The sequence below is a fragment of the Tetrao urogallus genome (assembly GCF_951394365.1).
Source record: "Tetrao urogallus genome assembly, chromosome: 13".
In the NCBI taxonomy this organism is placed as follows: domain Eukaryota; kingdom Metazoa; phylum Chordata; class Aves; order Galliformes; family Phasianidae; genus Tetrao; species Tetrao urogallus.
This window is the reverse complement of record NC_136826.1, coordinates 17984557-18010117: the sequence shown is the minus strand read 5'-3', so window position 1 is coordinate 18010117 and position 25561 is coordinate 17984557. Positions and strand designations below refer to the sequence as shown.

At 55.3% G+C, this 25561-nt stretch overlaps 3 protein-coding genes across 4 annotated transcripts in view; all 3 read left to right on the top strand.

Moving 5' to 3' along the window:
- Positions 1-9666, top strand: part of EDA (ectodysplasin A) — a gene marked incomplete at both ends in the record, with an annotated part of 53321 nt that extends 43655 nt beyond the window's left edge. The window contains 6 exons of the mRNA XM_079541705.1: positions 1327-1356; positions 4167-4346; positions 4925-4959; positions 5294-5345; positions 7375-7499; positions 9415-9666. Of these exons, the coding sequence (XP_079397831.1) occupies positions 1327-1356; positions 4167-4346; positions 4925-4959; positions 5294-5345; positions 7375-7499; positions 9415-9666 (674 nt within the window). The remainder of the gene's footprint in view (positions 1-1326; positions 1357-4166; positions 4347-4924; positions 4960-5293; positions 5346-7374; positions 7500-9414) is intronic.
- A 4664-nt stretch (positions 9667-14330) lies between these two features.
- Positions 14331-17029, top strand: LOC306951247 (transforming growth factor beta activator LRRC32-like; the record flags this gene model as incomplete). Its single annotated transcript, XM_079541697.1, has 2 exons — positions 14331-14438; positions 15095-17029. The coding sequence occupies 2 exons, from the start codon at positions 14331-14333 to the stop codon at positions 17027-17029; spliced, it is 2043 nt and encodes a 680-aa protein (XP_079397823.1).
- Positions 17030-20022: 2993 nt separating this feature from the next.
- LOC306951269 (protein Wnt-11b-like) lies at positions 20023-23534 on the top strand (the record flags this gene model as incomplete). Of its 2 annotated transcripts, none has more annotated exons than XM_079541728.1 (5): positions 20023-20117; positions 21773-22008; positions 22101-22378; positions 22961-23253; positions 23360-23534. In XM_079541728.1, the coding sequence occupies 5 exons, from the start codon at positions 20023-20025 to the stop codon at positions 23532-23534; spliced, it is 1077 nt and encodes a 358-aa protein (XP_079397854.1). The 2 variants fall into 2 exon arrangements, with proteins under 2 accessions (XP_079397854.1, XP_079397855.1); XM_079541729.1 differs by lacking the exon at positions 20023-20117 and adding an exon at positions 21492-21565.
- Between the last annotated feature and the right edge of the window lie 2027 nt (positions 23535-25561).

Here is a 25561-nt window from a genome sequence, read left to right as displayed (position 1 = left end):
TGTTACTGCATCGCAGTCAGTTCAGAGCTACCTGATGAGTTCTGAGCAAAACCAAGCAAAGCTTTGGCTGCTGGTGCATCCCGTGAGCCCCATGGCTCCCCGTGCAATTAAACTATCCATCCCTCCCTGGTGGGAGACGAACAGATGCAAACCCCAGAGGCTCAGAAGCTCCCAGGGCTATTAATATTGTGTTTTTTTTCATGTCAGAAGTATTTTTGTGTTTGTCAAAAGATTCACTTGCACAGCCGTAACATCTCTCTCTGCCGTGCCTGGAACAGATGCGTGTGTTGTAATATAGACTGCGAACATCCCCATCGCATGTGGTTCTCATTCCTCCCATTCATCTTTGAAGCTAATTGGTTCCATCCATCCCCAATGTGTTTGGCTCGCCGCAGCTATTTGTACTTTCACTCTGGTTATGGCGCTAATGGTGTGATATATATAACATGAAATAAACTCTCGTGACTCCGAGGTCTGGAGAGGCGCAGAGGCAGTGCTCGCCTCGTGCTGCCCGCCCTGGGTTGTTCTCTGGGTGATGTTCCCTGCAGTGTTTGCTTTCCCTGAGCGCGGTGTCGCGGTGCTTGGCAGGTGTGGGCAGCATGGCAGTGGCCACCAGGTGTGTTGGCCTGGCAGCTTGCCTCTGCTGGGCTGATAGGAGGGTGTATGTTTGTACAGAATGCATAAGAAATAGCTTTTTAAAAGAGCAGATTGATAGAGGTAATAAGTCAGATGATACCCTACGTTTCCTACATGCAATGCGTGTGCCTGGGCTCCAGGGGTTCTGCAGGCAGGGTGGCACCTGGGGGTCTCGTTCTCATCCATCATGAATCGCTGGGGAAGCAGTGGGGTGCGTTTCACACTCATGCTCAAGAGCTGTGCCCTGCCTCAGCTTCTCTAGGAATGTTTCAGCCACGAGCTGAGCTGGGTTCCCTCCCCAACCTGCTCTCCCCAGGACATTCGCTGCGTCACCAAGGCAGCAGGGCTCTGCACAACCTCCCAGCAGTGGCTGCACAGCATTCTGCGTTACAGGGATTGAGGCTCAGGATTTCTGCTGTCCAAAAGCTCAATGTGCCCCATTGCAGTGGCGACCTCGGCGGATACAGGCAGCACATCTGTGTGCAGAAGTCAGGCAGTGCTGCCTCAGAGCTGTGCACGGAGCATCCTGCGCAGAGCTGGGGGCTCTCAGCCTTGGGTGACCGCTTCTGTTCCCAGTTTTGTTCCAGACAGAAGCCTCTTCCCAAGTGCTACGGGTGGCAGCGGGGATTTTTAGGATTAATTGATCACTGAATCTTACTGGCTTTCTTTTTTGTTTTTTTTTCTTTGTAGGTCCAAGCTCAGTTAAAAACAAGAAAAAGGGTAAGTTTGATTTTTAATGTAATTTGACCTCAGTTAGCCCTTGGTGCACCAGTGTTAGTGTTCTGGCTACAGGTTCTCCAACTGACATGAATGGGAAAACCATTCATTCACATCCCAGCAATGGGCACAGCATCCAATGCAGCACTCTGGGGCTGCTCCCCATGCCTCCAGCATTGCTGTGGCAGAACTGCATCCCCCAGCAGCACTGTGGAGCTGGAGGTGCTTGCTGAAGTCTTCTTTAAAAGCAAAGGGAACTTAATTGCATTGTATAGAAGTGATTCCATAACAAACAGCTGTGCTGCCATGTGCCAGCTGTGGCAAGCTGCCTGCTCTCTGCAGCTCCAGCTTCCCTCTGCTCTGCCGTGGGTCCTGCTGCAGCTTGGTGCCTCCTTCAGACCTTCAGATTCTCTGAATGCACTCTGCAGCTTCTGTGTGCACCAAATGCAGAAGTTCTGCTTTGTGTTTCCATGCTGAGTGCGGGTCGGCCCACAGGTGATGCCTGGCTTTCTCACCACGTTCCTCGAGCTGTTTGCAATGTGCACCTACTTCCCAAAATGCAGATTGGGGAGGTGTAGTGTTTCGTGTTTTGGGCACACGATTCCGTGCTTTGTGGGGCATCTGGTGCCATCTGTGTTTGTGCCTGGCTTCTTGGCACGCACAGTGGTCGTGCATGGATCTGCTACCAGAACACAATCCAAAGATCTGGGTTGCTTTGTAGGCTTGTTCTCAAAACCAAGCAACAGCCATTTAGGGTTTTAGGTTTAGGGGAGTGCAGCCATTGGCCCCGTGCTGCTCCTCGCACCCATCAGAGCACCCATCAGAGCACCCACCCATCTCACACCCAGCACACGCTCACAGTGCCCTGCAAGCAGCAGGAAGGTGCCAGCTGTGTGCAACTCAGGGGCTCCCCCAGACGTCTCTGCAGCACTCAGTGCTCATTGCTGACGCAGGGCTGCACCCAGCCGGGGCTGTGACAGCACCTGGGGATGGGGCACCCAGGATGCCACGTTGCACTGCTGCATGGCCCTGGCACTGAGCTGCAGCAGCCCCTGCACGGCACAGCACAGCGCTCTGCTCTTGTTCCTTGCATGCAGCCTCACATCTGATGGCTGCTGTGCTCAGAAACTTGGGCTGTTTGTGCTCCAGAGCTGCATCACGTTTTCATGTTCACAAAGTTTGTCCTAACAGAGCTCTGAAACCCCAAACCCTGCTAAATCAGCTGAGCTAACAGCAAACGATGCTGCGGTGTTCGTGCAGTCCTGGAGCAGCTGAGGGATCTCGCAGTGCTGTATTACATACAGCTGTAGTGCTGCATGGAATATTTTTCTGTTATGGTGTTGTCACATTTTCTTTAATTTATTTTCGTTTTTTGGACTTAGAGCTTATTGTTTGGCAAATGGCAATTAGGGAAAGCACACGCTGACTGAGCTGCACTTGGGTCGTGCTGCCTGTGCAGTGCATGTGGCTCCTGGGAGCAGGGCCTCCACCAGCAGCTCTGCCACACTGAGGGGCTCTAAAAAAAGTCCAGAGAGGAGAAAGGGGAAGCAGCAGCAGCAGCAGCATCTCATTCTTGTGTATCCATGCTGAGCGCTGCAGTTGCACTCCTTGCTCCGTGCTGCAACCCACCCGGCAGTGGTCTCAGCTGGAAGGTGAATTGAGCTTTGTGTTTTAGTGAATAACCACTTTTTGCCTTGTGATATCAGTGGATTCAGTGGATATCAGATCAGCAGAGTTCCATTACAACAGAGGGGGAATTGAAATTGCTCGAAGGAGCAAGAATGCCAAGAATGCACATCCCTGTGCAGCTTCAGAATGATGCGTGGTTGTTTTGCTGCTGAACGAGCAGCACGCTGAGCTGCAGACCCCACTTCTGAGATGGATTGGTTAAAACAGCTGGCATGTGATCCTCTTGGGAAAGAAAGAAGGGGAGCCAGCCATGGAACTGCTGGCCCCATGTGTGAGCCTTCCTCAGCATTGGCCTAGGTAGAAGGAAAGGCATTTGCAACGTGCTGCTGGGGAGATAGGTGAGAGCTGGGACTCGAGCTGCTCATTTCCAAGAGCTGTCACCATCCTGAGGTGGAGCATTGCTGGCGTGGCCTGGTGCATGGCCAGCTCAGGTGTGAAGGCACAGCTGCTGATCTGGGCAGAAATATTGCAGGTCATAATTTGTCCCCCTGTTTTTATGGGATACTGGCATTACTGCCGTATTATTTTGGTTATGCATAGCTAGTTTAGTTTACTTCTCTGATTCAGAAGGTAACATTCTGCTTCCTTTAGCCCTAGAATGTACAGGGCTGGAGGTGAGTTGTATGCAAGGAGCAGCAATGTGGGGAATGGCTGTCTCTCATCCCTGGCTCGTGGCCACAGTGCACCAGGTTGTATCCCACCAGTTCCACGCGAGCTGAAAATTCTTGCGGTGTGCGGTGATGTGATGCTGATGCTGAAGGTTTATGTATAATGCGTCAGCATACAGCAGCTGGGAAAGGTTGCAACTGTTTTCCATCAAAAAGCCTCGGTCATATCCACACCCCTGGGGCAGATGCTCCGTCCCTCGGGTGGCCCTGAGGTGCAGTCCTTGTTTAGGTGTAATTGCACTGCAGGTGATGACCTGTGCTCACGCACCCACACGGCTGCCCTGGGAGCAGTGGGTTCCCCCAGAGGTGTTGCAGAGCCGTGGGGACGTGGCACTGAGGGATGTGGCACTGAGGGATGTGGCACTGAGGGACGTGGTGCTGGGTGGGCTGGGAGCAGATGGGGCTCTTCCGACACGAGTGATGCTGTGTGCTGACACTTGGCCTTGTGTTTTCCAGGTAAGAAGGCCGGTCCTCCAGGACCCAACGGTCCCCAAGGGCCACCAGGCCCCCCTGGGCCCCAGGGCCCCCCTGGCATCCCCGGCATCCCCGGGATTCCTGGGACCACTGTGATGGGACCACCCGGCCCCCCTGGCCCACCCGGCCCCCAGGGCCCCCCGGGGCTGCAGGGCCCCTCAGGTGAGCGCTGCTGTTACAAAAGGCTTCTTCAGAGAAATCGAGGCTGTCCTCCCACAGCTCACACAGCTATCAAGGGGAAGCTTAGCTGATGTCAGTCTCCCCCAGGAGCACGGGCCAGCAGCAGTGCCAGGTCCTCAGTGCTGCCGCATGGTGCCCACGAGCATCTCCTCTGTCACGGAGCTTTGGCTCTTGGAGAAGCTTCAGCAGAGCATGAGTGCAGCAGATGGCTGCGTTGCTGCCTTCACACCGCTGTTTGCATCCCAGAGCCTCTGTTGGCACTGCTGCCAGGAGCAGAGTGCTGCAGTTTGTCCTTCCAGTGGAAGCTGGTTGAGTGATCTGAGGATGCTTCAGTGACGCCGGGCAGAAATACAGGATTAAGACAGGAAAAAAGCAGGATGAGGCGTTTTCTTATTTCAGTGCTTTCTGACACGGAGCTGTACCCCACACAGCTGCTGGTGTCCTCCTGTTAAAAACGTGTCTTTTATGCTTACTGTGGGGTAAGAGGAGGTTTCTCTGAAGGAATAGTTACTGCAGCTCTTTCAGGCTTACCCTGCAACGATGTGCATTGCATTTTGCAGGTGCCACAGACAAAGCCGGCTCCCGAGACACCCAGGTTGGTTGGCCTCCTTCCCGGTTACCAGCTTTGTTGACTAACCTTATCTGCTGTGTTTACTAACACGTAAATCCCACCCTTCCTGTGTGTGCTGTGTTGTAGCTACCCCAAAAGGACCGGCTGAGCTGACTCTTCTCATTGCTCAGAAGCAGGCTGTGTTAATCTGCCCTGGGTTTCTCACTCCTTGTGCAGTGCTGATGCTGTTCTTGGCCGCTCCGCTCTTTTGTGTTTGTGGAGAGCAGTAATGATCTCAGAGCTGTGGAGCTATGCCCAGTTACTGTAAGACGACATGGTGTTTCTGACCGACTTTAAATCCCTGTAATCTCGTTTGCAGCCAGCTGTGGTCCACCTTCAAGGCCAAGGCTCAGCCATCCAAGTGAAGAATGGTAAGGATCTCATGCTATTGGCACTTACTGGGCCCATCCTGCAGCCCCAGGCATATATGTGGAGCTAAGCCCTCCCCTGTGATGTGGGTCGGTGCTGGCTGACCGTAACAGACTCATTCCCATTGCCCAAACCCCACAGAGGAGCCCACTGCTCAGTGTCCTCCCATTTCTCCTGCAGTCAGACTCATCCCCCGGTTTGTCTCTGTGCATCTCCCACTAGTTCTGCCCTACTGGATCTCACTTTCCCTTCACCTCCTCCCACCTGTTGTAAAGTCATCAGTTTTTCCTGAGTCCCCTGCTGGCAACCTCCTTTCCCAGTCTCTTTCTTCTCCTATTCTACACCTGCAATGTGTCCTTTTCCCACCTCAGCCCCGTTAGTCTGCTCTTTTCTCCATTTTCCCCATTAATTTATGTCAGGAGAAAATGCAGCTGTAATGGGAGCTGCGAGCACACAGAGATGCACGGCCACCAGCTCCTGCTTTGCCGTGCTGCAGGCACACAGCATGCAGCCCCTGAGCATCCCTACCCATCCATACCCACCCCAAGTCCTGCCGAGCCATCTCACATCCACCAGCACTTCTTTGCTCTTTTCCTTCCTCCCCAAACCCATCTCCGATTTCTGCTCGCGTTCCCTTTGCCAACAGCTGGGTCTCATTCCTTAGCTGCTGCCTCTCGGCTGGCCATATCTCGCTGTACTGGAGAGGAGCTGCCTCATCCCCTGCCCAGACCCAGGGAGCTCCGGTTCAGGGCTGCAAGAATGGGACAGGGCTGCAGGAATGGGTTCACCAACCTCTGCCCCATGCGTGGGATGGTGAGGGCTGGCCAGGGCTCCTGTAGGAAGGCTCGGTTTGTCTCTCACCAGGCGTGAGCTGCTGGAGCTGACATTTCTCACGATTCTGTCTTGGAGCTGAATGTGTTTGCTATAGCAGGGTGGGGGGAAGCTCCCAGCAGCAAAAAGGAAATCTGCTGTTTCCAACAACAGCACAGGGGAAAAGATGCTGTCGTGCTTACATTTAAAAAGCAATTATTCCATTATCAACGGGACCCTTCTATGTTTACAGAGCGTACACTGCTCTCTAAGAGTGGGAATTACCCTGTAACTGTCCTTCCCTGCTGCTTGGGAACAATCTGCTATGCTGAGCCTGCCTTCCTCGGGCACTCTGACATTAATGCTGTCCAGCTGACAGAGAGCAGAAAGCACAGCCTGGCTGGCTCACAGCTGGGGGCAGGGAGCAGAACAGCAGATAAAGGCTGGGAGGGGAAAGATTGCTTTTGATACAACCTGCAGACTGCAAGCTGTCCTCAGCACGTAGCAGAGCATGTCCTCGGATGTGTCTGCTGATGCTTTCAGTTGGCCCAGTGACAGAGGAGTGGGTGGTGGGTTTACATGCCCCTGATTGTGCTGAGGATGTATCTCAGCACAGGGTAATGTGGTGGGACGTGATGCCATTTCACGCAGGCAGGTTTGCCATGTTTTGTCCCATTCCCATAAGGACAGGGATCGCAGTTCTCACCCTAGCCTAGTTTAGAAAACACAGCAAATAGTTTAGAAATACTGGCACTGGTCTCTGTGTGCCAGAGTGTCCTTGCTGTGCAGCAGGGATGATGGCAGTCACTTTTGATGTTACTGGGGCTGGGAATCGCTCAGCTACTTGGTTGTATCGGGAGAAGACAAGTCAGTCTGCACCCAGCCCAGGGGACGAGCAGAGGGCCGTGCACTGCATCCCAAGGGTGAGAATTGCTCTTAACCAAAAGCGAGCAGAGATCGGATCGCTCATCCTGTGCACAGGGCAGAGCGGGTGCCCCGTTCAAACAGCAGCAAGAGGTGGTGCAGGTAGAGCTGCTGCCGTGGGAAGGAGCCAGAGCTAACACAGCACAGTGCTTAACTGTGGGGTTTTCTGACCGAGTTCCCCTGACTTTCCCACGTGGGGCTGCGTCAGCTGCTTGTGTTGCAATGTGACTGTATTTGTGTGCTCCCGCGCTTCTCATCCTGACGGGTACTGAGTGACTGCCGTTTTCTCATACTGAGATCTTTCAGGTGGAGTCCTCAATGACTGGTCTCGCATCACTATGAACCCCAAGGTGTTTAAGCTGCATGCCCGCAGTGGGGAGCTGGAGGTACTGGTGGACGGCACATACTTCATCTATAGTCAGGTAGAAGTGAGTACGGTCCTAGGCCTAACTCCTATTCTTGTGTTCCAATGGAAGCCTTGCATGAACCACGAGAGGGCTCCAGACATCTAGAGAATGCCAAGAACTTGTATGTGCTTTTAACCACTTCGTGCTCTAGGAGATGTGTGTCAGATGAAGAAGTTAATAGAGTTGGGAAGTGCGAGGTCACACGTTCTGCCACGACACCAGCTGCAAGAGCCTGGTTACTGCGACACATGCACAGAAGCCCAACCAAATCCCATGTGCCACCAGAGCCTTTTTTTTTCCCCTCCACATTGTCTGTGCAGTCACTCAGCCGCAAATCTAAACCTTATTGCAGAGCAAGAGCCCCAGCAGGAATCTGGGCTCAGTGCTTTAAGAGGGATGTCATGCCAAAACCCTCACGACTTGGGATGTTTGGGCAGCCGTGGCACTCTTTGTAAGCATAGGGCTCGCAGCCCAGGTAATTCCATTTTGCCTCCACATTTCAGACTGATGCTGTGCTCCAGCAGCCTTGCAGGCTGTGGGATGGCTCAGCGCCTGCATTAGGCAGCACCAATGGTGGGTGTACAGACCTGCTTATGTAGAAAGGACTGAACAAAGTAACAATTGCTTGTATTATGACTTAGGATGGAGCTAATTAAGACACAATTTCTGTAATTTTCCCATTCAAAAAAAGAAAAAAAGCAGGAGGTGCTCTGTCAATTTAATGCCTTGCTGCTGGTTTCTTGCGAGTCTTTGACACGGAGCATGAATGCCACGTTCTGCCCTTCCACAGCAGCCGGGGTGTTCGGACACCTGAGGACTGAAAAACTGTGCAGGCTGTGGGACAGATCTCAGCACTCCTGCTCACGATTGGGCTGCATTCAGTGGGCAGCCCCACGGGGATGGCAGCAGCAGGATGGGCTGCGGCCGTCAGGTTAGACAGGGCTCTTCTGTGGGCACGGCTGTGCGTCCACTTTGGACGGTGGCAGGGAAAATAACTCTACCTGGGCCAAAGTGCAGTTGTTTCCCAAGTGCTTCGTGCTCATTGCTGGCCACTGAAGCCGTTGCTGTTTGTAGTCCATCAAGGAAAATGGGGACTCGGCCTTGCTTAGCTTCCGTGGCCACACAGTGTAGGCTAAGAAGAACTGGCAGACGCATCCAAACTGAGTAGTTTCCTTCTATCAGGAAGAAGCAGCTCCCTGGGATGGACTTCTCTCTGTGCAGGCCTTTCTCAGGCATCCTGGAGTTCTTCAGAATCAGTTCGTGGGAGATGGTTAAGTTCCAGCAAGCTGCACAGTCCTGGGGGCTTTGTCACCAGATCTAAGAGTTAAATCAGTACAGATACTGTGAGGTCATTTGCTTCCAAGCTGTGGAGGTTGGGACAGTGTCTTCCCTGTAACAGCTTATGCCTTTGAGAGCACCTCAAGTCCAGTTACAAAGAAGGCAGCTCCCAGTACATCTTAGGGCATTGTTGATGTCAGCACTAAAGGAGGCTCATGGGACCCAGAAAGCAGGACTTGCCAGGTAAGTGCAAGAGGACTTCAGTTAACAACTTTGTTTGTTTGTTGGATGAAAAGCTGTTTGTGGCAGGTAGATTTGTTCTCAGGTTGCTGTAACTAGGCCTGCACAGGTTTGTACATTCCCTATAACAGCAGGGTCTGGCATGAGGCTTCCTGGCTCAGCCATAGAGATGCTTGGATTCACAGGCACTTGCATGCTTTTATTAGGATGAAGTGAAATACGGAGTCTCCTTATGTCTCATTGGCTTGGGGGTCGTTCAGACAAGTCGGCCTCCCATGAATGTGTGTGGCTGGGGGCTGAGGAGAGGATGGTTAGCAGGGGGAGCCTACATACGCACCGAGAGGAGCGTGGGCTTGTTCCTGCTTCACAAACACGCTGCCTAATAATCTTTCTTCTTCCTGCTTCACATCAGGTATACTACATAAACTTCACAGATTTTGCCAGCTATGAGGTGGTGGTGGATGAGAAACCCTTCCTGCAATGCACTCGGAGTATTGAGACCGGCAAGACCAACTTCAATACCTGCTATACAGCTGGGGTCTGCCTCCTCAAAGCCAGGCAGAAGATCGCTGTGAAAATGGTCCACGCTGACATCTCCATCAACATGAGCAAGCACACAACTTTCTTTGGGGCCATCCGCCTAGGAGATGCGCCAGCATCCTAGATGAACTTGGCACATCCAAGGAGACTCACAGAACTGCACCGTGCTGCTGTTCATAAGCGTATCAGTATTTCAGGGGGTTCTGTAATCCGGCCATAAGGAAAGCTGATCCAGAGCTATTTATTCCTATATGTGAATGCAGGAAGCACAATGTCTTCTGTGACTTGCACGGAGACTCGGATCAAAAAGCTAGCTGAAAAAGCGTGGTGAGGAAGGAAGGCTGTTGTGTCCGCCTTGTCTCAGTATTTCAAGTATTACTGCACTGATATTCTGCTCTGTGATCTTCACGTGGGGCTTGTTGGGAGTGACGTGGCTCTCTGCTTTTATGTTGCACTAAGCACGAGCATCATCCCAGGCAGGAGCAGGAGAGAGCCCAGCCAGGCGGCCCTACCTGGCGCTCCTGCTTCTGCCCGCTGATGAGAGCGAGGATTGGGGTTTCTGCTTTCCTGCCTTCTCAGTTCTAACTGGAGCGGCGCGCGGCGCGAGAGGAGGTGGGTGAGAGTCAGTGGTGTTTACATTCATCCTCAGGAGTGGAGAAAGGAGAGCAAAGTGCCTCAGGCAGAGCTGGGAAGCAGGCGGTGAGAGCGGTGCGGTGGAGGGGAAGGTGGATGCTGAATAGAGCAGGCTTAGCACACGGAGAACCGCCTCTGCATTCCAGAAATCACAAAGTCCCAAAGAAAAAGACAATCCTGGTTCCAGAGCCTCTGCTACTTCCAGCTCCTGCCTTTACCCCGGAGCTGTGCGCTGCCCACCGGGGGCTGCCATCACCCACTGCTGCTGTCACAGCTGCCGGTGGTTTTTGTTTGGGGGTTGGGCTTTTTTAATGTGTGTCTTTTTAATTAATATTTTGCAAACCAGAACACTTTTCTACTGGCTTCCCAGAGGCACGCAGAGCAGACACAAGTACTTGTGAGAACACTCTGAAGAAGTTTGTCATGTTTAAGAATAAAATATTCCAACAGGAAATTATTTTTTCTGTTTTAATAGCAGCTGCCCTGCTCTTAGATGTGGTTTTCATCCTTCCTCCCCACACCCCGTCCCTGTTGGCACCCTCCTACCTAAATTGCTCCAATGAGCAGCGATGGAGTCTCTAGCAAAAATGTGTATTTAAAAAGCCTGGTCTAGCATGAAGTCACCGCTTTTCTTTGCTCTGAGCCCTGCTGGGTCTAGTCCTAACTCGATTTCTGGTGACTAATAGCGGAGCGAGGACGCTATTGTTTCTTTTGGCTTCTTGAGCAACTCTCTCCCGTCACCTCCCCACGACTGGTGCTGAGATCTGAAGCTGGAAGTTGTGCTGGAGCTGAGGAGGAGGCCGGAGCACGAATTGCCCCTGGTGCTCGGTGCTGCGCGCCTGCTCGTGTCCTTGGGTAAGCGGCCTTCGCTAAGGGAGGGCAGTGCGACTGCAGCCCCTGTGGCCAACACAAACGGCTGCGTGGGGAGCCGAGGTCCGGGTGACAGCCAGGGCTGCCCCAGCCGTGCTCACCTGCGGTGTAAGCCAGCACTGCTGTGCCCCTGCAGGCTCTGCCTGCCCGCAGTGCTCCCGGCTCCGCTGCTCTCCGCGGCCGTAGCGAGTGATCTCACTTGCCAAGTATTGCAGTTATTGGGAGATAAATATTTCTTGGGGGCACCCGGCTTTGGCTTCAGCCTTGCTATTCACAGGAGGCGTGCAGTTTATAAAATAACTGCATGAAAAATTGCCTGCTATTTCTTTTTCAATATGTTCTCCTCCTTTCTAGCCTTAACATGTTGGGCTAGCGAGAGCCTGAGGGGCACTGAAGCAGCCTTTGTTGTTTATTTCCTTTAAAATCAATTAAGAAGGAGATGTTCCTCTGACAAGAATGAATCGGGACAGCTTCTTATAGTGAGAACATGAAGCAAATCATTAACAGGATTGCTTTAGAATACAGTCTGAGCAGCGAGGCTTAGGGGCAAGCATAAATAACACGATGGCTTGGGAGAGCGCGATGGATGTCACTGGCATTCCTCATCCCCCGCTGGCAGGAGCTGTGGTTCACTTCTGAATGTGCCTGTGAGCAGCAGGAGGCAAAGGGAGAATCCCTTTTGCTGTGAGCACCCCGGCACTGCTGCCACGATCCCTTGGCATGTTTGCAGGAGCAGGGCAGGAGGTGCTGCTGGCTGCAGGTGGCCGTCCTTCCTCGCTGCTCCACGCCTGGCAGCTGTGGAGTCCTTTGTATTTAAACCCTGTGGCTGCTGCAGCAGCACGTTCTCACGGATGCAGTACTGTGGCACAGTTACCCAGGCTGTGGTATAGCTGCTTCTGTTTGATACTGCTCTGTGCCACCGCCTCTGGGGCCTCTGCACGTTTCCGTCATTGGAGCCAAAGGGCCTGGAAGCAGCTCAGGACAGCTGGAGGGGGTTCATTGGTGTGGAAGATTGTAAGCTCCGGCAGGAACAGGGCCTCGCTGCATCCTTCCCTCTGGTGTCTCTCCTGCAGAACTCTCAGCAGTCCTTCAGTTCGCCCTCACCCACGTGCCTCAGCTCTGCTGCTCAGCCTTCGGCTGGACTCCAGTTGCAGAAATGTAGCAAGCAGCCGATTGGTATCTAACTCAGCATCTGAAATCCTTCTCCCTCTGAAGATCCCCAGTACAGAGACAGCCCGTATGGAAGCCAGCTCTGCTTCTGTGTTCGGGGTGCCTTTGTAGGAGGGATGCTCCCCAGCACACCCTTCAGCTCATGGCTCTGCACCCACACGTGCTGGCTGTGCTTCCTCCAGCACCTTCCTCACCCAGGGTGGGGGCTGAGGGGCTCCTGCCATCACCAGCAGCCCATCAGTGCTGCAGCACTGTCCTCTTAGCATTGAGCATTGTATTTCCCAGGCTGAGAGGTACAGGGCAGGTGCTTCCTGGGTGAGCTCTTTCCACGGCCCAACGAAATCCAGACGTGCTGTCCCAGCTCAGAGCATGGGAGCAGGAAGGCACCGGTCCCAGCACTCAGCACTGCAGGCTGAGCCCCTCCAGATGGGGTTTGTCCCATTTCTTGGGCTCTCCCCTGCCCAGGTGTGTGGGTGCTGCACCCTCTGGCCTGGCCCCACTCAATGCCCACCCTCATGGCTTCCAGGGGTGGAAGGAAGCCCCTCCTCACCCCCCAACCAAAAAGGAATGGGAGAGGAGCTGTGGGAAAAGATGCCCAACTCCACTCCCGTTTATCTGAGCTGCACAGAGATATTCCAATGCTGTTTTGTGCTTCGACATCTTTATTCAAGACACTATCTGTATATAAAATATACATAATGTATATAAATTAGGATGTAAGTTTATGTAAATTGTCAATATTTTCTTTGCAAATAAAGCTTTTTCCTGATCTCTGGGCGTCCCTGGGTATCAGCTGGTTGCTGGGCACGGAGGGGCTGGGCCCTGTGGTGTGGCAGCCCCAGCTCAGACAGGAGCGGGGCAGGCTGTGCCCTACAGCAGTGCCCCAAAAGAGAGGGGACGGGACGTGGGGAGTTCACAGGCGTAGGATGCAAACGGCCGGGGGTTCTCCACACCAGTCCCTGCCTTTGATCTGGGACTTTTGGCTGATTTCTTCTTCCTGTGTGCTCTGCAGACCCGTACCCAGGGCTTGGGTGATGGCTGGGGCTCCCTAGGATACGCGGTGCAGAGGGATGAGGATGATTGGGTTCAGCCAGAGGCCGGTGGCTCCTGGGTGGAGCTGCCTGGTTCCACATCTGGACAGATGTGCGCTGAGAACAATCAGGGGTTGTTCTGCTGCAGCTGCCCTTGGCCCGAGTGCATCCACTGTGGGCGGTGGGGAGGGCTGAGCCCCCAGCACTGCATGGGTCCAGAGCCTCTGTCTGTCTGTCCAGGAGGAACCGCAGCCCAGAGGCAACAAAATGCTCTCCATGGTATGAGCTGGCAAAGGGCAACCCCAGGAAAAGTCAGGCTGCTGTGTCTTTAGATACAATCACATATATATGGAATGTGCAAGTAGGGGGAAAATGTTATCTATCATTCTGCCAGGCACACCTAGGAACAAAGCAACCATCTGCTGCTGCACCCATAACAGAGGCAGCCCAGCTCGGGCTGAGACACAGCAGCCTCTTCCAGGGGCCTCTTCCAGACTCACTGGGGATGTGTCACTGAGGAGCACAGCTCTCTCTCCCTGCTGGGGATAAGGAAAGGGCTGCGTCCACCCCGGCTCCCACCCAGAGCTTTGCTTTGTGCCTCCCCGCACAAAGGCTGAGCAGTGAGAGCACAGTGGTTGTGTCTCAGGGTGCACAGGAGGGGGATTTGTTCCTTACTTGTGGTCCTGGGATCCTCAGTGGGAGTTGGGGTGTCCAGGCTGTGGGCACATCCCCGGCACAGGGCAGGGGAAGAGCAGCTCTATGTGGGGAAGTCCTGCAGAGCCCTCTGCTCTCCCAAGCACGGCGTTCCTTCCTGATGCTTCATTTCCACGGTGGTTTCAGTGGATCACCTGAGCCCTCGTGCAGCCCTGCCTCCCCCCACTCCAGCGGTTTCTCTTTCCCTTCCTTGTGGTTTTGTGCAGTTTTTCCCCTCCATGCTCCTATGTGTCTCCTTTCCCACTTCCGCAGCTGCTGACACCCCCTCTCGCTATCTCCTTCCCCCGTCCGTGCCACAGCCTATTTATGGGGCTGTGTGCAGGGGCTGGAGCAGAGCGGTGGAGCTGCGAGCAGGGCTGGCGGTGCCACCATGCGGAGTGTCCGTGGGGCAGGACGCCTGCTGCTTTGCCTGCTGCTGGCCATCCTCAGGACCCAGGCTGGTGGGGAGGCGAAGCCCAGGCCTCCACAGTGCCAGCAGGTAAGGCTGCTGCTTCCCGAGGCTGTCACAGCACTCTGCGCTGGTTCACAGCACCCATCCCTCTGTGCAGCAAAAGGGAGATCTCACATGCCTTTCCCCCACGGCACTTACCTCACCCAGCCTCCACTTCTACCCGTCCTGTCTCTCCACCTTCCTGCTCCCCTCTGCTCTCCTGGCTTCAAGCTGTTTGCCCATAGCCTTTCGCAGCTGCTCCCCGTCACTTTCAAACCAATGAGAACATTTCCAGGGGATAGGACGGGACAGGGGCTCTGCAGGGCAGCGCTGTCAGTGATGCCATTAACTTTTCATTCACTGCATGAGAGGACAGCCTACATGGCCAGAGTGTGGGGTTTCTCCCATCTCCAGGAGCACCATCAGGCAGGCTTTGCCTTCCGCTCCCTCACTTATCCTCCAGGGCTTAAGGCTAAGGAGTGCCGGCGATGACCTGCACCCAAACCAGCAGATTGCACCACGCACAAAAACAGATGTGAAAAGCAAGATCCTTCACCCAGAAAGCCCACCCCATGCTGGTCTCCCGAGCAGCTTCTAGTGGCCTCACCCCTTCCCATTGCAGGCACAGAGCAGATGACAAAGAGCAGCTCCTCTGCATGGAACTGTGCCGGCTGCTGCTGATGGGTTTCCCCGTTTCTCTGTAGAGCCCCACAAAGGTGTCCTGCAGGGCTGCTGGGCTGCACAGTTTTCCCAAGGACCTTCCCCAAGGAGTGAAGCACCTCGATCTGTCCCACAACATCCTTCAGAACCTGTCAGAGAGCCGCCTGCCTGCACTGGGGCAGCTCGAGCACCTGGACCTGCGCTCCAACCGCCTGGAGGCCATCTCAGGGTCGGTGCTGGCCCAGCTGCCACGGCTGCACTCCATGCTGCTGGGCTCCAACCGCCTGCACCAAAACCATCAGGACAATGCAGTGGCTTTCAGTGCACTGCAGGGTATAGAGGTGCTGGACCTGTCGGCCAACGGCTTGGAGAGCCACATGGTGAAGGGGTTCCTGAGTGGCCTCACTGCACTGCGGGTGCTGCACCTGCACGGAAACAGATTGAGCCAGCTGCCAGCGGGCATCTTCCAGGGCTCCCCACGGCTGAGCGAGCTGGATCTCAGCAACAACTACATCATGGACATAGAGGAGGGAGCGTTTGAGGCATTGCGGGAGCTGGTGGTGCTCAGCCTGGCCCTGAACTCCCTGCACTGCCTCTCCAGCTTCAGCCTGCGGCAGCTGCAAGTCCTGAACCTGAGCCACAACGCCCTGGAACTGTTTGGCTGGGAGGAGGGACGGGGTCCCTACCTGCTCCAGGTGCTCGACCTGAGCCACAACCGACTGCTTTCCTTCCCACAGCTCCCAGCCGCGCACCGCCTCGTGCACCTCAACCTCTCCCACAACTCCATCACTTCGCTGGACCCCAGCTCACACCACCCAGCCCAGTTTGCGCTGCGCTACGAGGAGATGGTGAGCTTCAGCACCTCGCTGGCCACCACAGCCAGCCTGGCCCGCCTGGCCGAGCTGGACCTCAGCTACAACTGCCTGCAGCTGCTTCCGCTGCTGTTCTTCCGTGCCATGCGCTCCCTATTCACTCTCAGCGTGGCCATGAACTGCCTCCAGAACATCACCATGGAGCTGCCGACCAGGGACGGGGATGGGGGCAGGAATGGCACAGCTGTGTGGCAGGAGGACTCAGTGCTCTCCGTGCGCTCCATGGACCTCCATGGCAACGCCATCCGCGCTCTGCCTCGTTGGTTCTTTGATGCCCTGCCCCAGCTGGAAGCCATCGACCTGGGCTCCAACAGCCTTCAGCCCTGCGGGAGTGACATGGGGGAGATATCAGGAGGGGGCTCTCCAAGGGCAGAACCCTGCACCGCCTTCCACAGCATCCCCCACCTGCAGCACCTCAGCCTTCGCAGGAACAGCCTCACCCAGCTGCTGCCTCGCACCTTCAGCCGAACCCCATTGCTCTCCTTGGACCTTTCTGAGAACCAGGGCCTGGCCGTGCCACGGGTGGCACTGGAGGGGCTGGAGCACTCCCTGCAGCAGCTCTGGCTGCGGGGGAACCACATGGACAACAGCAGGGCTGAGATCCCTTGCTTGGATGAGCTCAGGGTGTTGGACCTCTCGGGCAACCGCCTAAGCCTTCTGCCCACGGGTTTGTTCTGCTCCCCACTGCAAACCCTGGATGTCAGCGATAACCAGCTGCCAGCGCTGCCCAAGCAGGCACTGCTGGGGTGGACCCGCAGCCTGCAGGCATTGTGCCTGGCAGGGAACCCCTTCCATTGCTGCGAGCTGGGCTGGCTGGATGCTCTGCAGGCAGCTGGCGTGCAACTGCCCGACCTGCACCGCGCACGCTGCATCCACCACAGTGTCACAAACAGGACAGCACCACTCGGCAGCCGCCTGCCGTGGCCGTGCCCACAGCCCTGGGATGGCAGCCCAGCGCTGGTGCTGGCAGCCCTGCTGGGTGTCCTGCTGTGTGCAGGCTGCAGGGTGTGCTGGCTGCGGGGCCACAGGATGGGCATCCTGCTGCCACAGCCCCAGGCAGACAGAGTGGCCGAGGAGGAGCCAGCACACAGCGACACCAAAGTATAGCCAGGAGAACCAACTGCAGCTGTGTGTTGTCAATACTACTATTAATATGATTATATTTCAGGCACCTCTCCCAACACGCTGCGTGTTCTGCAGATCTGATCGCACACATCCAGCGCTGGATAGGCAGCACACAAAGCTGGGTCCCTGCAGCCCATTCTTTGCAGGGAGGGAGATGCCTCATCTGCAGGGCCATGAGCAGTGTCAGGAGAGGTTCTGCCCTCTGCTCATGGGAAAGGAATTGTCTCTGCAGCCAAGAACGTGGTGCCACCACCATGAGTTTGGCAGCCTGGCTCCCAGCTGGCACCCATAGGGTCAGCAAGGGATGGACGAGGCAGCAGATGGGTGCTGGCTTTGCCAAGGGGCTGAGAAATAAAGGACAGCAACCAAAGAAGGACAAAGAGGGACTGAGGTGTGGAAATCAATCCAGGGAAACTGTGCATGGTCCTCTGCATCTGTATCTGATTCAACAAGCGGCTCTCTTGGCTGCGTCCCACGGTTGCTCCCAGGAGAGCCCCATGGTTTTGGTGTTAGGAGCTTTCTCTTGGTTGATACCAAACTGAAATGATTGTGTCAAAATGCTGTGTCAAAGTGATTTGTGCCCAGCTGTGGGACAGTTTGACTCCTGGTCTGAGAGGAGCGCTGGGACTGACAGACCCTGGCATTACAGATTTTCTAGAGAATCAGTTGAGAAATCCAGCAAAACTAATTCTTTCCAGTGGAAACCTTTCACATGTCACTGAATCACGCCATTTTCAAAGTAAAAGAGATTTTATCAGAAGTTCCCAACTGGCTGCTCTGCTAACTTATGTGGAAATCACCTTGTCTGCAACTAACTGGAGTTAAGGCATAGTTGAGCTTTGCCCCCTTTTCTCCATGGGATCAGGAGCCTGGCTGGGAGCTGTGGGATGCAGAGGGCAGAGTCCCCCCCGTGCTGCCCTCTGACAGGCACAGCTCAGCCCACACCTCCCCCAGCTCTGTTGTAGGATAACACACACTTGGGGCTGCTGTGCTCCCACTCTGTGTTGTACCCAACTCGCACAGCCACGCACGGCCACGATGGCAGAGCTGCTGCTGGAGCTGTCCCTATTTTTGAGCTTTTGCTGCTGTTGATCTTAAAACCATCACCCCCCTACTGCATGCAGGTGGGATTTATGTTTCCAGCAGCTGTGGTGTTCGCTCTGTGGCTTCGGGATGGGACCAGGGCTGATGGCAGTGCCTCTTCCCCGTCCCGTCCCCATCTGCACGTCCTCCAGGACCTCTGCCCTGTGCCCTCCCTCCCACAGGACAGTGCCACCGCTGCTTCCCATTATCACTCCCTACCACCACTTCTGCTGCGTGACTCAGTGCCACCCCCGCCAGCCACTCCTGCCTCATTGGTGAGGTCAAGCGTGTCATGCATGACACTCTTTTCGTCTTTGCTGGGGCTCCGGCCAGACGGGGACCTGCACCTCCCTCTGGCAGCCACAGAGCTGCTGGCGAGCAAAGAGGGAAGGCAGCTCCCAGGCATCCCTTGCCTTGTTCTCAGGGGCAGCCGTGCAGATGCAGACAGCTGTTGTGCAGCTGGGTGCCCCCACCCCGCCGCCTTCTATCCTGGTGCCCTGGGGACAGGGCGTGCAGCAGAGCTCAGTCTGTGCTGGGACACTTCTGTCACATTCACCCCATGGCAATGTCCCCACGTGCTCTGTTCCCTTTGCTCCCGCACCCACAGCAGCTGCGCGCCTGTGGTCTCTGTCCCCAGCTGTAAGGTGCCGCCGACCCAGGCAGAGCTGAGCGAGTGCCATGGGAAGCAGGGACAGATCATGACTGTGTGTCAGTGTCCCAGCAGCTCAGTTGGTGGGCACCTCAGGAAGGCCGCTGCCTCCCGCAGCCGTGTGAGCATCCGTCCTGTGCTGAGGTCACCGACACCTCGGAAAGAGGAAGGAGGTGGCTTGGCTGAAGTCAATTGTCACAACCACCAGCACAGGGGCACCTCCGGTACAAGCCGCACCCCAAGACATGACAGAGGTGGGCACGGGGGCTGGGGTGGAGGCCACACTTCACAGATGTCCCCCCTCTGCTCTCACACCAAACCTGTCCCCAGCTGTGCATCACTGCACTTTCTCCCGGGCAGAGAAGGGGACGCCTTTCCCAGGCTGGGAATCCCCTTCCTCACCTCCTCCTGCCTCAAGGCAGCTCCACATGGAAGTGGAAGAGGTATTTTTAGCACTTGCCCTGCGTTCACTTCATGGATGAGGCATGAAAGAGGAAGTGACATCAAACGAAGGGCGGCTTTGGCTTTAAAAGGAATCCTTTCTTTCCTACTACTCAGTCGTCGCAAAACTTCTGTGAAGAGGGGTTGGTAGAAATCACCTGGTGGGAGGCAGCGAGGGGGAGGCAGGAGGTTGATGTCAGACGTGGGTGCTCAGGGCCCAAGCGATGCCATCCCACTGCCACCTGTCACCCCTCCAGATCCCAGCCAACGACACCATCCGCACCCCGAGCAATTTTCCTGGCAGTGACACAGCCAACGGGGGCACAAAGTGCTGAGGGTGGGACCTGCTGGCCCCAAGGAGAGAGAAAGCAGAGACCCCGAGGGGAAGGGGCGGCCCTGACAGCAAAGCCGTTGGCCAGAAGGTGGCAATGTGCCCCTCCGGCTGGGGCCGGCACTGAGCGCCCCGTTAGGATGCGCTTTGCCCATCTCTGTGGGCGCTGCTGCCCTTCCTGCCCAAATCCCCTCACAGCACAGCTGTGCTGACAGATGTTTGTGAGGGGCGGCTGCTGGCCTTTCTGAGTGATTGCTGCCCCGTGTGCTCGGTGGGACGCTGCAGGCTGAGCACGTGGTGAGCAGAAAGCACCCGAGCACCTCCCAGCACTGACAAAAGCTGCTTTTCCCTCCTCAAGAAACTCCTCATTCCTCCAGAAGCTGCTCAGATTTCCCCCCGATGTCCCCCTCCAGGCACAAGGCATTTCTCCATTCCTTAAGGTTGAAAAAAAGGGGATTTACGGAGAGAAAAATGTCACGACGCCAGAATCTTTGGGGTTGGAGCGAAAGGCCCATTTGGGCTCACAGGAGGGAGAAGTGTGGATGCTGCACCTGGTTCTGGCCAAGGTAAGAGAAGGATCTGCAAAAGCCGTGGTGTGAAGGTGGGAAGACAAGAAATATCAGGGACTTCCAAAGACTTCATGTGCAACGGTGTCTACACGGCAAACCCATCACAGCAGGGGCTCCAGGGGCAATGCATCCCCTCACAGCCATTGGCAGAGGTGGGTGGGATTCACAGATCGGTTCCTCTCTGCCACTCAGCACCTGGGATTGGAGTCAATGGCCCAGAGTGGGTTTACTTTACAGAGGACGGCAGCGCTGAGCCTGAGGTGTGGAAGGAGCAAAGCAAGCAGCAGCTGCCCCAGACAGCAGGGATGCTGCAGGAGGTGCTGGGCTGGTGAGGGAGCAGCCGAGCTGGAGCTGTGGAATGGCCTCTGGCCCTGCAGTGCTTCTCTGCTCTGACCATGGAGGCTGTGGCAGCAGTCTCTCTCTGCCTTTCTTTTTTTTCTCTTTTTGTTCAGCCTTTTGTTACTTACGCTTGGGATTTGTGATGCCAGCCTTTTCCTAGCAGGACCCCACAAAGCACTGTGGCCTTTCCATCCCAATAGAGCACACTGGGGAGGTCAGCCATCCACACTGTGCATCCCAGCTCTGGTTCACGTGACAGCGAGTCAGTGGGAGGTCAGGGGGTGCTCACCAGACGTCCTGCAAAGGGAAAGCACCTCCTGCTAGAAGGGAAGTGGCACAGCGAGGGAGAAAGCACAATTCCAAAGGAGAAGTGCCAGACATGAGCCCAGCTGCTGCCCTGCAGAGCATCCAGGCAGACCCAGCACCGGCTCCTGTGCACCTGAGAGCTGCATGCAGGCAACCAGCAGGACCAGGCTGGGAGGTTTCCAGGGCCGTGCTGGTTGGGAAGCTGGCTGTGCTGTGTTTAGGAGGAGTTAACAGCAAGCAAAAAAAGAAAAAAAAAGAAATCCAGAAATCAGTATCATTCTTTGCCATCCCTTTTGTCCCTTACTAATGTCATCGCTGCCTGATTCCCACTAGTTTACATCTCCTGCTTATGGGGACAAGTTTTTATCTGCTGAGAAAAGAAGTGTGTGCTTGCTTTGCAAACAAATGGCTCTCCTTGAGCAGCTGAAGGTGATATCCCTTTGCACCAAGCTGCTCTGTGCTCCCCGAGGAGCAACTGTTTCAGGAGCAACTGACCGCAGCAATATTGGCGTGCCTGACCAGTGAGATCCCACTTCAGGAGAACCCAGACTGGGGACCAGAGCCAGGCAGTGGGGGTGGCCACTCCATCCTCCCCCAACAGCTGTGAGCTGTGAATGGCACCAAAACTGCCTTTGTTCCCCTCCCCAGTGGGCAGGACGGAGGCCAGACGGTATAAAGGGAGCAGAGGCCCTGCTCACAGCCCTGCTCCCAGTCCCATCCCCAGCCATGGGCCGACTCGCTGTGCTCACTGCTGCAGTGCTGCTCTGCCAGCTGGGGCTCGCCATGGCCATCCAGTGGCTGTGAGTAATGGAGAGCAATTGGGGGACAGGAGGAGGCTCCCTTGGGTGTCCCCTGCAGCAGTTCCCTGGGGTCTGCCCATCTCTCATTCCCTGGGTCCCCATCCCAATGCCTGCAGACCCCAACCTCTCACCCCCATCCCAGTGCCCATCATCCCCATCCGCTCATCCCCATCCCTGTGCCTGTGGTCCCCTCACATCTCTCAACAGAGCATTGGCAGAGAACGGCAGCAGAGTGTCCTGGGACAGAATCCACCACTGCCGGCTGCTGGCTGGGCTCGTGCCTGACCAGGTCCAGATATGCCGCAGGAACCTGGAGGTCATGCACAGCATCGTTCAAGCTGCCAGCAAGACCAAGAGCATCTGCCAGAAGACCTTTTCCAGCATGAGGTGGAATTGCTCCTCCATCCAGCGTGCCCCCAGCTTCGGTCCTGACCTGCTGAAAGGTAAAGAAGAGAAAACTTGCTGCCGTTACACCGGTGTTAATCGTGTGCCATTCGATCTGCAGGAGATGAGACATCTCCCCCTTTCTTTCCAGGGACCAGGGAATCTGCCTTTGTCCATGCGTTCTCCGCCGCCGCCATCGCACACTCCATTGCCCAAGCCTGTGCCTCAGGGTCACTCCCGCTCTGCTCCTGCGGCTCCGTCCCCTCTGAGCTCCCTGGACCGGACTTCAGATGGGGTGGCTGCGGGGACAACCTGCACTACGGCCTCCAGCTCGGTGCTGCTTTTGCTGACAGCCCCCTAAAATCCAACAAGCTGGGATTGCAGGCTCTGAGGGCCGTGAATTGGCATAACAACGTGGCAGGCAGGCAGGTGGGTACGGCCCACGGCCCCATGAGGTTGGATATTAGGAAAAATTTCTTCTTGGAAAGAGTGGTGATGCACAGCTGCATAGGGAGTGATGGGGCCACTGTCCCTGGAGGTGACCTGGAACCATGAGAATGTGGCACTGAGGAATGCAGGGGTGGGCTGGGGCTGGGGATCTGAGAGAGCCCTTCTAACCTCAGTGATGATTCTGTGACGCAGGGTGCAGAGGTGCCTGAGGTAAGGAGGTAGGCTCCAGAGGAGGACACAGTTCCTGAGCCTTTGTGAGAGCTGGGGAAGCTGCCACCCCACTACAAGTTCCACCAGGGCACTTCCCAAGGGTCAGATTCCTATTACAAAGGGAACAAAGCAGGATGAGTCCTTGGTTGCTCCACTGAAAGAAGGCACTCTCTGGATGTCCCAACAGCACCACTGTCTTTTGCCTCTAAATGAGAGAGGAGAAGTCTCTCTGGTGGCAGTAAGCAGCTCAGCTCTCCCATCTCTTGAAAATGACCGTGGATGTTCTTACAAACCTGTCAGTGGAGTGGGAACCAGGAGCGGCCACTAAATTCTTATTTCCACCCTCTGCAGGTGCTGAGTGAGTCCCTGGATACCAAGTGCAAATGCCACGGTGTTTCAGGCTCCTGTTCGGTGAAGACCTGTTGGAAGGCACTGCCGAGTCTGGCTGAAATTGCCTCCGAGCTCAAATCCAAGTACCTGGCAGCCATCAGGGTGAGCCACCGCCTCGTGGGGCGCAGGAAGCAGCTGAAGCCCACGGAAACAGACATCAGGGTGATGAGAGACACGGACCTGGTTTATCTGATTCACTCCCCCGACTACTGCACGCCCAATGTCCACCTGGGGTCTGTGGGGACACAGGACAGGTAAGGACCAGCTGCAAATATGCTCTAAGAGCCGCCCAGGTGGGCACCAGCACTGTGGGTGGGAGGCATACTGCCTCATTCTGACCCATGCATCCCCCCTTGGCAGGCAGTGCAACAAGACATCAGCGGGCAGTGATGGCTGCGACCTGCTGTGCTGTGGCCGCGGCTACAACGCTTACGTGGAGGAGGTGGTGGAGAGGTGTCACTGCAAGTACCGCTGGTGCTGCTACGTGGTGTGCAAGAGATGCCGGCGGCCGGTGGAGAGGTATGTCTGTAAATAGTGTGGGGCATGACAGCAGGCAGCAGGACGTGTGTTGAGTCCTCCAGTGTGCAGCTGGGGAACGGGCACCAGCTGCAAGCAGTGCTCTGAACGGGATTGTGCTGCAAGCCTGGACTCTGGAACTACAACAGAAGACCTCAAACTGGGTGATGATGGGAAGCCTCAAACCAGAGGACGACCTCTGTCTCACCAGAGTGAGACAAAGGGCTGCCCTCCTGCAGTGGATCAGCATCTGGCCCTCTGTCTCCAGCTGGGGACAACCATTTATCACTCGGCCCTGTTCTCCAGGGGTGAATGGGGACTCTGCACTGCCATTGTCCTTTTGCAGGAGGCTTTTGACAGTGGCCTGAAAGGCAGGAGTGATGGATGAGAAGATGGGTAAAGAGTTGTCCATGGGGGGAAGGCTGCAGAAAGAAAACTGCTGAGGTTGAGGGGGTCCTGGTAGACCCTCTGGAGCCAGGTTTCTGTTGTGGATTCACCCAACACCACTGAATGTTCCTCCTCATGGGCAAACACTGTTCCAGAGCTCTTTGTAGCATCTGAAACAAAGAGCAGAGGCAGAGTCAGTGACAGCTCCAGGAGACGGAACTCATCGCTTTCCTCCACGACCCGCATGGAGATGGCTGCAGGTCTCACAGTTACAAGACTTCAGCTGTGGCTAATGGAAGTTTCTCCTTCCACCCCCTGGCCCCAGGTGTGCTGAACTGGCCTGGGGAGAGGACGGGACTCCTGAAGAAATAAGCATAACTCTTTAGACTCACTGTCAGTGGGATTCCGGTGCGTGCTGCTTAAATAAATGTACCATACCATGCCTCTGTGACAGAACTACGTGTCACCTCCTCCCACCTTGGCATTCAGCTGACCTTAGAGAGAACAAGGCTGGAAGAAGAGCATGAAGCACAGTGTATAAGGTTCTGGTAGCTGGAAACAGAGGCAGCTGGGGCTCATTTTCTGATCTGTATGTATGTGGGTTGGAGCACAGTGTGCATCGAGGATAGGGTCCTGATTCACCTCATCCTTCCCTCAGTTGCCATGACTGTTTTTAGCAGGAGAGTTGGAGAAGTGCTTGCATAGAATGAGATTCCAGTTCGTGCAGCCTTTGGAGAGAGGTGGTGAATTTAAGCACGTGTGTGCTGAGGAGAACCCACAGCACGAGGAGTGCAGGTAGATGTGCCTGAGATACCAGGATGGCTTCCTGCAGCTCCCACCACGACCTAGAGGCTCTGGCAGCCTTGCGTGCGCCTTGTGTAATTTGTGGTTTGCATTGAATGGAGCTGGTTGTGCTCAGCCCTGAGTCCAGCTGTAAGATTACTCATTTCCATATTCATTCAATCATTTTTTAACAGCCTCAGCTGGGTCACAGAATCAATTCATAAGCTTTTGTTGTAAACTATCCCCTCCACTTAATGTGCTCCAGGTTTCTCTATGAACAGTGAGTAAGAGCTGAGAGTCCGAGGCGGCTCGAAACAAGGCTGGGAGCTGGAAGCCCAAATCCTCAGGGGTGAAGCACATGCTCACATGGCTAACCAAGTGAGTTAACCATCATTATCAGTTGTTAGTGCAGCACTGACTCGGTCTGGCTGCTGACATACTGCCTTCCCAGAGCCACGGGAAGGCCACAGCTGGGAGGCTTCCGCTGCAGCTGCAAGGGCAGAGGAGCTATCTCCTGTTTGTCTTTTAAAATGCAATTAGGAGTTAGTCACCAGCATTCCTCGGAAAGGGAGGCTTCAGCTGCAACCCAGGACCTGAGTACAGAGGTGATGCAGGTACTTAATTAGGAGGACTGCTTAAATACCTTCCCCATAGCCACCCCCACACCGCAAGATCACAGGGAGGTGAAGCTGGGAGGGGCTGCGAACTCCTCAGAGCATTGCAAAACGAGCTGGGGAGAAGAAAAGAGGGGAAGGATACTGTGAAGGGAGAGATTCCACCAGGAGGGTGGGAAATGTGATTTGCATTTGGTAACTGCAAACACACATTGCCTGGGGTGGAGGAGAGGAGTCACAATAGCTAGGAGCGCCCTGGGGA